Consider the following 14,299-nt stretch of genomic DNA (forward strand, 5'->3'; position numbering starts at 1 on the left):
TTGCTCAAAGCTTCAGATTTTATATAAATGTTAAGAAAAAGAGCGTCAAAAGAAAAATGGCCACAAAGCCAAATGGGCCCCACACCATGTCGAGATTGGACTAATGCTAAAATGACTATTTTGTGTCAATGTTCTATTGCTTTTGTTGCTTTCACCTAATAGTTTCCTCTTGATATTCTATTAAGTTATGATCCATTAAACCACCGATGGGATGACGCTTCCCCCGTCAGGGCAAAGTTGTCATAGTAAACGACAAGAGTGATCGATAGTAACGCCATCGAAACAGATCAGCAAATTAATGTTCTGACTTTTTGTCGCTGCCATCTTTCATAAACCCAGCGGGGTGTCGAAGAGGAGAGGGAGAGGGAGAGAGAGCGGTTCAGTGAGAACAGATCAAATCTGATTCAGAACTCTGCAGTGGTTTACACAGAAGGAAAAAAGAGTGATATTCTAGGTCCATGACAGAGCTCTATCTCAAGTTTAGGATATAGAGTTCACAGTAAAGTTCAGTAAAATGAATAAAATCTATGAATTAATGATAGAAAAATAAAATGAACCCTCACAGATATAAAACATAAAGATTGTGAGACATATGTAAGGACACATTAAGGTTTATTTTAACAAGAAGGCAGAATTGTAATTTCATGATTGTATTGTGAGTTTGTCTCTGTATTTATGGATGCAACCCTGTTTCCCTCAGATGGATTATAAACTTTGACTTGATTTGAGATTGTTTGGGAAATCACAATGTAGCAACTACACATTGAACATAAGCAAACACTGTAGAACAGACTGTAGAATCTGAAGATTTTAAATATAAACATGAAAAAGACCTTTGCTTCTGGCATATGTCACCATCAAAAATCTGGGCAAACATAACTTCATTGAAAGATTTTATTCTCCAACCTCAGCTGAGGATAAGAGTTTCATTTTGAGTGGAGTGCTATGAGCTGTGGTTTCTCTCAATTAGTTCTGACCAGACCACAGAGGAGCACAAGCAAATGGGCTGATATACAAACTGAACTAACTGCAAAGACAAACACAGTCACAGCTTAATGACCAAAACAACTAAACAAATAATAATAATAATAGTAAATGTTTCATCTGGAGAGCTGCTGTTCTTTACTGACAAGTGTCTTGTCATGTGTCGACTGAATCTGCTGAAACGCAAACTGTCAGTACAGGATTTCACTGCCTCAGTCATAAGCACTAATGGATCCTCAGTTCACTGCTCCCACAAATAAGCTGCAGCTTGAGCTGTCGACTCAGGGGAGCGCTAAGTAGTAAAGAGCATACTCAAAGCAAAGATACGGAAACAGTATTTGTGTGTGTGTGTGTGTGTGTGTGTGTGTGTGTGTGTTTGTGAGAGGCTGGAGCTCACAGCCGTACCTCACAAAAGAGCAGAAAGTGAAGAAATATAGATGAATAACATTTGTTTAAACTGTTTTGCTTTCACTACATTAATGAAAAACAAACTCATCAAAAATTCAAAAGCAAGCCGCTGTATTCGTACACAACCTCTGATGTGTGCGCCTACGACACAGTGACACGCACTCCTGCCTTCAAGTCAATTTCACACCCTTGCAGCAGCAGAAAGCAAAATAAATTAGGTTGGCATCAGAAAGAAAACGCTGCACTATTCAAAACCCTGCAGATGATGAAATTCACTGAGAGTATACGATCAGATGAGACCTGGGATTCCTCCATAACATGAGATTGACCAAAAGCCTGAAACCCAAGCACATGGAATTTACAAGCAATAAAAAACAAATCAAACATCTAATGAAGTTAAAGAATCCATTATCAAGGCATTTCCTAAAATGTGGACAATAATACATTAGCGATGTATCGTCACAGTTAAAAGGCTCAGCTGCCATCACATTACTGCAGGAAACAGTGGTTCCTCAACTATAAGGAACAAAAGTGTATATGTGATGAATGATGGTCGTTGATGGTATATTTTTCGTAAGAGAGAAGTAGTTGAGTATGACAATAACAAGATAATCCTTCAAAGGAGGAGCTCAGATTACACACAGGTCTCCGTCCTCCTGAGTTTTCTCATTGACACTGAATTCCCTCTGGTCTGTGACAGTTTCTGTCTCTAGACCTTCATAGAGGACGATGAGCGGAATGAGATTTCCACTGAAGGGATCACTGACGTATCACACGTTGATCCTGAAAAGACAATATCTGAGAAATGTAAACGCCAATCATTCAGTAATTTTGTCTTTATCCGCATGTTATGATACCAAGATCACGTGGGATATTCTACAGTTTATTACAGAATTCAAATGGTGTAAGGTAGAGAGAGCTAGAGTTACACATAAACCCATTTATATGAATATAGAAAGGTTGGTCGATTTAGTGACTGCATATTGAACCATAATCAGTTTAGCAGCATTTCCTGCTTAGCAGCTTGTACAATTGATTAAAATAAATAACTTTATAATGTAATAATATTTTAATAAAGGAATGTTCATCACAGTTAATTACACCTGAAACTCAATATAGGAGCCGAGAGGCAGAGCAGCAGAGCTCAGTCAGTGTCAGTCAAATGATGGAAACAGACGTTGGGGGGAGGATTTACAAACAGTCACCGGGATGTAATCACTACAGTATTGACGAGAAAGACTCAGGGGGGACGTTGTGTTGACAGATACATCTGTTTGTGTTGTGTAGTTACACAACTGAGAGAAAATCACAGTGTTGAACAGAGCTATTTCATGTGGACAGAAACAAGGATTTGAGTCAAGTACTCTTTGGTTTGGCGTGCTCTAGTAAATGTAAATGGTTTGTATTCATATAGCGTTTTTCTAGTCATGATGACCACTCAAAGAGCTTTGCAGTAGTTTACATTCACCCATTCATGGATGCAACAAATCTATATGCAGGACTTTTATCTGAGAGAAGGGGCATTTGGGGTTCAGAATCTTGCCCCGGGACACTCCAGGGTGAGGTTTGAGAGAGACTGCCGACCCCCTGGTAAGAGGATGACCACTCTAACCCCTGAGCCACGGCCACCCGCCTCACCTCTGTGTTTCCAGTCTCTACATCAACTGTAGAGTCATTACAGTGGAATTAATTTGTTAAAAAAATGCCCTGAATGTTCAAACAGCTCAGGAGAGTACATATTTCTGAAAAGCCTCTTTTTCCCACTCCATCTTGAGGTGCAACACTACGGATTTCTCCATGACAACTATTCTCATATTCTGACTGCATGAAACCAACATGAAAGTTCTCAGACCATCAAGTAAAAAAGAAGAGAGACAAACGAGCAGTTTCCCCATTTACTGTCTGCATCCTTGGGAGGACTCGGTCTACAGGGTCAGAGTGCGTAGACCTCGGAGGCTGAACCGAAATGAGACGGTCTGGTCTACGAAGGATTTCCTTTTTTGGGTGACCAGCTTGTCCAGCTCTTATTGCTGCATCGTTTGCTACTTTGCAATGAATTGTGGGATAGAGTGGCCCTGGAAGGATCCAAAGCAGTTGTTGGTTGGATTTAAAGGATGCAGCCCCTGAATGGAGACACAGCTAAGGAATGAGAATGTATAATAAGCCAATTAAAGGAAACACCCTTCAAAACACATAAATTTACGACTAATAACAGACTAATAATACAGGTATTTTGTCATTTACTAACTGCTAACAGTAAATAAAGGAGCACAGGATGCATTCTGATACTGCAAACTGAAGTGCCTCCAATTCCCAGAGCAAAGGAAAGCAAAGGATTTATATGTGCAGACTCAAGCTGTTTGTCTGATTGAACAAAAGCGGTGATGCAGGTGTTGTTGTGCAGGACACCTGGAGTATAGACACCCAGGAACACTCCTGTGTTGCAGATAAACGGCCTCTCTGATGTAAATCTATCACATTGTAAAAAAAAACCCTCTTCTGTCTGGTGTAATTGAGTCTCACCTTGACAAACTGGCCACAAGGGCTCCACCTCTCAATTATGACTGAGTGGGAGACACAGACGCACACCCAGAAGACCTATGAGTGTGTCTTCTGGGAGCGTTCAGAGAGACCACAACAACTTGGCTGATCCATCACGCTGACACGATGAAAAGGCAGAAGCAGAGTCTCTGTGCTGTCTGTCTACTCACTGATGCTCCCTGCATTTTAACTAGAGCAATTATCTCTTTATCATGTTATAATGATCACTGACGTAAAACCAAAATGTTGCTGAGAGCATGTGGATATCTGTGAAGCAGGGTGAGGTGATAATGGTCTCTGTCACCACTAGGAGGCTCTGGTGAGGGTAATAGACAAGAATCAGTTGATTCACATTGACTCATTTAGCTTCTGACCAAAACCAAACCAAATACTGCACAAAACTGTGTTGGGCAGCCGGAAACACAACCTTTTATTTCAATTCATTTTCACAGCATGATTTTGAAGGAGGTAACGTGCGAAAAGAAAATAACAATGAGTAAAATAGGAATCAAAACAATATATACTTTTTAATCTAGTCAAATATTAGTATGTCAGCAATAAAATATGATTAAATATTACAACAGGTATTAATACTTTTTTTGGAGATAGGACAGTACAATGTGCATTTGTGCAAAAGTTGTCCGTCCATCTAAAAAACATAAAACCTGAATTTGTTTCAGTACCTGACATGTTCATCAGACAGAAATCTGGGTAAAGACTAGCGCCAGAGCTGAAAACACTGTCTATGTCAATTGGATGAGTCCAAACATTGACCAATAAGGGTTTGGGTTAATAAGAGATTTACTCTTGGGCCAAGTGAATTCATACTTCAATGACAAAAAGAAAACAGGGGCTTAGATCTGTGTAAGCTGCTGGATGCTATTGAGCAGATTCATCAAGCCCATGCACGACACACATAAAATACAAAAAATGTAAAAAAGTTAGATATGTGTAGGAAGTTTTGTGAATTTACACATTTTGTTTGCCATCTACAATGTGCAGAAAGATGAAAAATTAAGAGAACAATGGGATCCTGACACAATTCGGAGCTCGGGCCATAAATACGAGTTATATGTTCTAAAGTAGACGAGGAGCACAGACATTTAAAAATAATCTAGGGAAAGTGTCAACAGAGCCAAAATGAGGTTGTTTTGTGTAATGGAAACATGATAGAAACTGGTTTAACGTTGATATCCGGTTTTCAACCATTTTTTTACACCTAACATTACCTGCTCAGCTTCGAAATGTCCAATCATGGAAGGCTGCATGATCTCTTGATTTAATCAAACTACACTGATCACGTTAAATTACTGGTCTGTTCTTATTAATGGTAACGTCCCATCAGCCTCAGTCTTTTTCCTCTGGGACACAAACCTCATTCATTTCCTCCCTTGCTGCTCATGCTTATCTTCCTTTTGGGCTAAAATCAATAATTACCCCTTAATACTGAACATATTAAAGACATCGCCTTCACTAAAGCTAGAAGGGTGAGATGGTAAAACTCCACCTTTTTCATGTCAGTGAAAAGCAATTAAAGAGGGATTCTTTAATGTTTTCAAAAACACTGCTGCTGTAATATCAGTGCAATAGTGTATATAACACGCAATTGTCTGAGTTTCTATTTAAAAATGATTAAATATAATAGCGGCCTGTTTGTGTGTGTGTTTGTGTGTGTGTGATATTCTTACCCTAGACCTGCCAGATCAGACACCAGGTTGCCGAGGGCAGCAGCTGCAGAGAATGTGAGAAGAGAAATAGACATAGGATCAAATGAGAAGTGGAAATTGAGATTCATGTCGAGGCACAAGACGCAATTCACAGGCATGTTCCAGGATTCATCTGCCAGCATCCTTCACTTTGAGAGGTTACTAAATTCAGCCCTTTCTATGTCAATGTATGCAAGTAATATTAGCTGAGGAGACCCATCAGACACATAAGGGGAATAACGGTCCCATCGGGATGAATTGATTTGGAAGATATGATTTGTTTAGTCCATCTTGACATTATAGAAGAAAATATGCATTGAATAATAAAAGAATATAACGGATCCTAACACGGCTTCTCTTTCTTGGAAACCATTTGTCTGATGAAGGTCTAGCACTAAAAAAAAACGTCACGAACAAATAAATCACTTCAAGGAAGACGGTGTGTGGGAGTGTTTTCAATAACGTGAAGAGTGAGGGAGGACTGCAGTGCTCATTTTGGACCATAGAGTAACACGCTTCTGTATCTGAGGGCGAGGTGTTGGCCAGGAGCTGAGAGAGATAAGCACTTCAATTATCTTCACAGGCCTTCCCTGTGGTACTCGGTGATATTACACCTTATGGCTCCTGAGAGGCCACTAGCTTCACGGACGACAGCATTGATTGTAGTGGCCCTCAGGAAAGCGCATACCTCAGCCAAAGCCTTTACAACTACACACACTCATTACACCGTCTCCTCACTATCCCTGAGCTCTTTCATCAAGACCCATGAATTATTCCCTGGGAAATTGGCCATATCCCCACAAAGAAAATTAAAAATCCATTTGACTGGCTCCTTCTTGACCCAGGCCCCATCCTTCTCCAAGTTCTGTTTAAAGCCGTTCGGTAGCTGTGGCATAATTCTACATAATCTGACCAACCAACCAACTGTGGCAAAAACATGACCTCCTTGATGAGGGTAATAAATAAGAAACAGTTTTCTAAACTAGTAAGAATATTTAACCTTTATAAACAACAATAAAGCCTAATAATAATTTAAATATATATAAAAGACAAACTGTACCATGTTTGTTTTTACACAGGACATGATGGACGACCACAAGTGTTTCAGAAGCACTGCTGAAGCCCATATTGACCCGCTCACTTTAGGCTGAATCACTAAATATGAAATGAAATGAGTTAAACATTAGGACTTCTGTGGAGAGGAGGACATGTTTAAACATGACATAGGAGGGAACCTATGAGCCTTATGACTCAATATGTTCTGGTCTCTGTCACTACGCTGAGTAAAGGGGGGTAGAACACCAGGAAATTCCCTGAGGAATCTGCTTGTTCTGTTGTTTTTTATGTCAATGTAAGAGAATGAGGTGATTTGTCTGTGTCCCTTCTCTTGTCCATGACCCTGACATCAGAGTGGGGCTGCGGCGGCACAGAAACCCTCAGAGGAACAGAAATAAAGCAGCAGTGGTGTTAGTGCTATAAGACACAATTTCCATCCCACACTGGAGGAGAGTATCTACTGCTTCAGACTAATCTTTGAGCTCCTCAGGCAATGAGGCTGGAAACAGTAAATAATGACTCCAAACAAGCACCCGGCGGCTGCAGCTACTTTCTGAACAAAGCATCCACAGGAGCTTCAGCCACATTCACGGGCACAGAGGAAGTCAGATAAGCCTCTGCAGGCTCACAGTCTGATGAAGGGAATCGATGTGTGAGCTGCTGCGATCTGTAAGTGTTGTTTACTGTGTCCCTGCAGACCTGCAACCCTGACCTTGTCAAAGAGAGACGCGCCTGCCCACCGCTCCAAAGCATCAATGTTAATAAGTTGTAGGTCAGTTGTACTTGGCTCTAATCCAAGATGTTAGCCTGGCGCACTCTTAGCAGGACCTCATCACAGCTTTAGAAGGGAGAGTTCCTAATTGTTGGCCAGTCAGCTGGAGCCAAAACTCACAGTGGATTTGTGCAAAATGAGATGATTGCAAATGGCAGGATCCCAGTCTGAGCTGATTTTAAACTTGAATTCCAGAAAATGTATAAATACTCTTGTTGTTGCTTGAACTTGTTGGACAATTTCAGCCCTTATCTCAAAAGCTCCCAAATGTCCTTGTCTTTCCAATTTGACATCCTTGTCCATGTCTTCTACGTGTAAGGCAACTGGGATATTTGTTCCCAGTTTCACATACGACTTAAGAGCATGTCAGAAAGCAGCTAAAGTCATTGAATACCATGGTGCCCTTGATTGTGATGTGATTCAAGTGAGATTAAAGATGAAAGATGAATTTAACTTGGGGGTAACACATTTAAATGCAGTGTCTTTTGTTTTTCCAGGTTGGATAATAAAACAAAAATAGATTTGGAGTTTTTGTGGCAGAGGGTATTTTTATGTCGTATGTTTAAATCATTATAAGTAATATCAATACTTAAAAGATTTAAACCACATTTTATTTATTTCTCTTTGCTGCTTTAATTCTCACTTTGAAATGAAAAGAAGAACTGATTACTTTATTACATTAGATTCAAGATTTATGAAGTAATAAAACAACAATATATCCCACTGTTACACATCATGTCTATGAACAAGCCCCCGAGGAGGCATATGTAATGGAGATCCAATCAGCTTGATTATGTGCTCAGGCAGCTCAGGTGTAATTACCAGCCACCGTCGGCTGTTGGTCTTAAACTAGCTGCTCTCTGTGATTCAGACTCTCACATTCAGCTCACATCCTCAGGTTGGTGAGAGACGGAATGACACGCACAAGTGGAGCAGTTCCAAAAGATGAAGATGAACACATCACAGACACGTTAACATTGTTTTACAAGCTCCGTCCTTTCTTCTCACTAGTTCAATTAAAGAGAGATGGAGTAAATCAAAGGGAGATGGAGTGAAGCCCAGAGAAGGGCAGAGAGTGAGGAAGCAGGAGTGTGGCTGGGCTGAGTCATTACATGGGAATTTAACAATCTCTTTAGACAGATAGGATGGAGAGAAATATTTTAGATTTTAGAAGATTTAGCCAAAAGGAGAGACTTGCATCCCTGTTCCCTGGTTCCTTTTACGGCCAGTCTGTAAGGGCTTACAGTATAAACTTCACCACTAGATGTCACTAAATTCTAAACACCGAACCTTTAACTGAATAAACTAACTTTATGACAGATCTTTCTCACAAACTTTCAAAAAAGGTTCTAGTCCTGAAGCTGAACTCGGCCAACTGAATGCCTCTATTTCCAAACCAATAATGAGAAATGGGCCGTGAAATAATGTGAAATGACAAATATGAGAAAGTGTGAACTTTTTATTGGGGTCTCTTCTTTTTGTCTCCGAGGCTCAATTACCAGCTGTGATGTTCATGTCGTGAAAAACAAAAGGCTGAGCAACACCCACTGATGTCTGCAGCATTTCATTATTTTAGCAATAATAACCTACACAGGCACACACACACACATTTAGGAAATACGGCTATGTGTGTATTAACTGTATGTGAGCTCAGTATAGACATTTTCTTTTCAAGCTAATACTATATATAACTATATCCTATTCCTGTTAATCCACGATGTTAACAGATGATTGGTTTCAATCAATCACATTTTATTTGCATTTTGTAAAAAAGGAAATTGTCTGACAAAAATGAAAAGAGGGGGGGGGGGGGGCATAGCAGTAATGAGAATTGTAATTATATAGGGGATTGAATGTGTGCAATAATATTGTATATTTTGGAACATACACACATATAACATATATTACTAATATGTGAATACTAATATATTCATGTGGATCAAATTGAAAAGTACATGCCATAGACTGTAATGTACATACTTGTGAAGGTTGAGAAGGACATGGGTCCTTATGGGCAGACGTTTTTGTTCGTTATTAAACTTGAGTACTTTTTTGAAGGATTTAACCATTTTTGGAGATTTTCCACATCATTACCTCTCTTAAATTATGTAATTAGCTCAACCCGACGCAGCCTCCATCTTCACTCCTGTCAGCGGAGACACATTGGCCTCCTGGAGACCGTGTGATGGGTGGACTTGACTACAGACTTGACACGAGTGTTAAATCACGGTGGACCGGGTGAGATAACGGCAGCCTGTTGATATGCAGAGACCCCAGAATGTCCCTGACGTAGCGGGAATGAGTAACAGTGACAACCGCTGTGAAAATGTGTCTGAGTGAGAAACGGGGCTGAGGCTATGTGCTGGAGGAAAGAACAGAAGCTCCTTCTGTTTTGAATGAATCTATCAGTGTCTGTAAAGGCTCTTGGGAAGTTTTACAGTTTTTACAAATAACTCTCTGAAGGGGGGATTTCTGTAGCAAGAGCTCACTGTCCAATCTAGATATAAAGATCTTGCTACCCAAAGATGACAGACTGCCTGTCAAACTGAGAAAAGCCTGTCTGAAGCCTGAAGACGAAAATTGGACTCTACATTTTCTTCCTGGAGAGTTTGGAATCTGATAACTCTCTGCTCTATATATTAAATTAAAGCGATGGATTAGAAATCTGGAGTAGGACCAAGTCCTACTTGCTTCGACACACATTAAGAACCTCAAAGTGTAGAATCATCTGCCTCCTCTCTGCATTTCACACCTCGGATCAATTTATCTTTGCTCTGTAATCTGCACTGGTCAGGTTATTTGATTCGTGCAAGTCCTCAGTCGAAAGCAATATAAAGTAGAAGCACAGACCTCTGCCAAGGCCCAACAGTCCCCGTATGAAACCACATTTAATTCACTAGATCTTTTTATTAACATCTGTACCAAAGTGCACAGACTCAAAAATATTACTCCTATAAAAATCCCCTATTTTTATTAAAATATCAATTATTCTCCAGAGAAAATAAATCCTGGATCTGTCCCAGAATCTGCACCAAACTTTAATTGGTTCTTTCCCGACCCATAGGGCATTATTCAACCAAGTATTGTGACGGAGGTAAAAACGTCAGTCTTCTAAATCCTCTCCTCCTTAGCTGCATCAGCTATGACTCATCTTAGTCTTGAAGACAGATCAGTTTACTGAGTCTCAGCAGCAACAGCAGGAAAGATAACACCTGCAGAGTTAGAGATGGTAGAAGTGGAAGTGTTGGCTGCTGCTAAAATGTTAGTGAATATGTAAATAGCAACAATCTTCATGCTTCCTCAGTGCTGTTCATATTCATGGTAATGTAATATAATATAATATAAAAACCTCTAGCAGCAGCTACAGAATAGGAGCCGGTCAGAGTATTAAGATGCAAATGTGCCTCTTTAAACTAAGTGGATATGATGCCATCCACTCAAACTGATGCCGAAAACCATTATCACATTTATGAAATTATCATTACCACTAAGTGCTTCATTATCATCTCGCTTCATTCTGGATTAGTGTCAGGACAGTGGTCAGACCGTTAGTGTTTCAACACAGCTGCACAATGAGTCCTCTGACCACGCGGAAGTTGGAAATGTCTCGTTCTTTTTTAGTCCTTTATAATTTGGCAGACAATACTGTAATAAGGATGCAAACAGTGGACAGCCCTTGGAGAGTGGTCAGGCAAAATGTGTTTCTGAACCAGAACAAAGTCTGTGAGGTCAAACCACAGAGTGTATATTAAGACATCTATTATTGAGATAAGTGGCGTTATTCCTGTCTCCTCCATGTTAAATAATGGGACATGGACTAAACTACAAGGTCAAAGTAACATTTCAATACATTTCTGTCAAATATATTTAGGTGGTTCCTATCACACTGATGTAGGTTTTAATTAGTTATTTGATGCTATGAAAACGAGATGTCAAAATGGACAGCGGAGACTGACTCATTAATGACGGGACCTCGCTAATCTCCATCCCACGATCGCCACTGAACGGACTCTGGCTCCAAAAGATTGGCAGCCTTTGTGTACTGGATATTTCAGTTTTGTATCTGGATAGACGTAATAAAGCAGGTAGATAAACACGCAAAATAGAAGTTCAAATTAAAAGCGTTACAGAAAGTAAATGGGCACACACCAGTAAAAGTGAAGCTTGAGGAAAATCCAGAGATGTGAACAGATGAACTGACAGAGAAGAGTGAAGAGCACAAAGAATATACAGACACAAGAGGCAGCTAGGGGATGACTGAATTCAGGTGAGACACAGTAGTGCAGGTGCAGACAGTTACAGGAGTAGGAAAACTGGACAAAGACAGGAAGTCAAGTAAGAGAGACACACAAGGAAAGAAGCTTCAACTGAGATATAAATCCAAATAGCAAGTACAGGGAAAACAATATGAAAAAAACATGTCTATATACAGATTCTAAGTCTGTTATATATTTCTAAGCACATAATAAAATGTAATCAACATTAAAATTGAATAGGATTCTCTTACCTGCCATAGTTGAAATGCCGAGGACAACTCCGATGGATAACTCAATATGAGTGCCCTGAGAAGTAACAAATACACACAAACACATAGATCAACACACAGAGTGCAAAAGTGTGTTTGTAAGAATGGAAAACACAGTGGTGAGGATAACTGCCACATTTGTGTCTTACAATCCTGATGGTAAAGCTGTGCTCAATGATCTCACTGTGTTTATAATCCCTAATAAAGGCCCTGGCAGACCTAGGGACACTCATGCTTGTACAGTCACTTATTTTAAAAGAAAATGCTACACTAATAAATGCACAATCATTTTACAGAGCAGCTGATTCCAACCCGAAGGTGTGATAACATATTGATTTCATTTTCTCTTTTATGCTGTGCCAACGTTAAACTTGTGCGGTCTAAATATTCTTGATTTATGTTGCACTTTATTGTTTTTTCGGCAGAGTGATGACATTTCATAATGTTCTATTTACTGTACATTTACTCTCTTTAGTTTGCTTCTCTTGTGTATGAGTCTCTCTCTCTCTCCACTTGTCTTCCAAAATCCCTGCTGGGTGAATAAGAATTCATGCAGAGTTACATAAATAACCCCCACGGTGCAAGCACACTTTGAATTAAGTCAGAAACATGTATTCCTCTTCTGTTCTCTGAGCAGACTTATTCAGTTCAAATGAGATTTCATTATTTGAGTAAGTTTCAAGAGATGAGAGACAGTTTGCAGGAAAACAGAAATATTAACAGATATAGATCAAACAAAGAGGGTTTATCTTTTTCTTTCTTCCTCAACTCTACTGTGCAAAGTTCCCTTAAGCACCACGAGCCCATACACGAGCCCCCCCCCCCCCTTTGTCCCCCCCAGCACTGTGACGCCGACACTCACAGCAACGATCATGATGCAGTTGTCCAGGAATCCAAATCCAACAAAAGGGAGTGCGTTGTGCAGCAGAACTGTAAAGTAAGAAAAACAAACAATAAATCAGCATCAGGCAAAACAAACACAAAGCATGCAAGATTTTGTGTCTAAGTCTGCATGTATAAATAACAACCTCTTAGACCTAATTAAGCCTTGCAGAGCAGAACCGTGACGTAATGAACATGAAGGATACCAGAGCAAGATTTCACTAGAAATAAACACTGCAGCCGTGCTCAGAGGAAAATTATAGGGAAACAATAAAAGCCGATTAATATTTATGAGTTGTTTATTACCTCCACCAAGGAGGTTATGATTCCGTCTGCATTAAAAACTCATCAAAAGACTTCCGTGTAGTTTTGTGGAGGGGTGGGACATCTTGATGAAAAACAACTGGCATAATTAGAGGACTGATATTTATGAGTGCATATAATTTGGTGTTGATCCAAAACAAAATCTGGACACATACAACAGCTGTTACTAATCTTGGTGAACAGATTTTAGTATAATCCATTTGATCACAGAAAATATCAAATTCATCCCTGGAAATGAATGTTATATTTTGTAAGATAAGTCTAAATATCGGAGGTAATGGCGAGTCATAAATATCAATCATTCTTTTTCAAGCCAAAGGAAGCTATAAACATGTAGATATGTCTACAATGTATATGCCCCTATGCATTCATAATTTAGGCACTGTGTGTGTGTGTGTGTGTGTGTGTATGTGGGCATATCAGATATATATTGTAGTGTTGGTGCCGTGAAAGGGAATTCTAAGTGTCAGCCTGAGGAAGGTTCAGTCTATTCTAGTTGAAGTTCACCCTGGTTCAAGAAGCTGCTGAAAGTGTAATTGTTTGCTTAACGCACAATAACTGCTGAATACATTTAGTGTTTAAGGTGGTCCTCCTGCAGCAGCTCCCCTTCATTACACACTGAGACTTATTACTTTCCCCGATTGATCCCCGCTGCACAAAACACCTCCTCTCTCGTATCTTGAACACAGGCGTCTTGTAATGCCACACTGCTCTGACTGAAGAGCCCTTCAGCAAGGTCTGAATTCAATCCTGGTGTTTAGTTTGGATGCTTCTCCAGGAAAAAACAACTTAAAATTCAACAAGTCTCAGCAGCAGAGATATTTTGCCTCTCACTCCTCTGGTGACTTTCTATTTAAAAAAATTGAACATCACCTCGAAGCTTCATTCTCGAACTGAGAGTGTCAACATACAGGTTTTATTAAAAGGGATTCCCACCAGTTCCCTTATCTCCCCTGGACTCATCTGCTCCGGGCTTCATTACCTGTTTTACATCTTAAAGCCTTTAAGGACACCACTCCTTTCAGGTAATAAAAAATTGACTCCCTCCGGCTATGTTAGTTCTAATGACACAACCAATTGTAAAGCTGTTCTGGGAATTTT

General features: G+C 39.8%; 1 protein-coding gene across 1 annotated transcript in view; it reads right to left on the minus strand.

Annotated features, from left to right (window-relative positions):
• The window catches only part of LOC133965218 (transmembrane protein 65-like), a 37,450-nt gene that overhangs the window by 4,719 nt on the left and 18,432 nt on the right, over positions 1-14,299 (minus strand). The window contains exons 4-6 of the mRNA XM_062399661.1: positions 12,855-12,922; positions 11,975-12,029; positions 5,622-5,664 (exon numbers count right to left, since the gene is read on the minus strand). Of these exons, the coding sequence (XP_062255645.1) occupies positions 5,622-5,664; positions 11,975-12,029; positions 12,855-12,922 (166 nt within the window). The remainder of the gene's footprint in view (positions 1-5,621; positions 5,665-11,974; positions 12,030-12,854; positions 12,923-14,299) is intronic.

Source organism: Platichthys flesus, chromosome 11 (genome assembly GCF_949316205.1).
Source record: "Platichthys flesus chromosome 11, fPlaFle2.1, whole genome shotgun sequence".
Classification (NCBI taxonomy): domain Eukaryota; kingdom Metazoa; phylum Chordata; class Actinopteri; order Pleuronectiformes; family Pleuronectidae; genus Platichthys; species Platichthys flesus.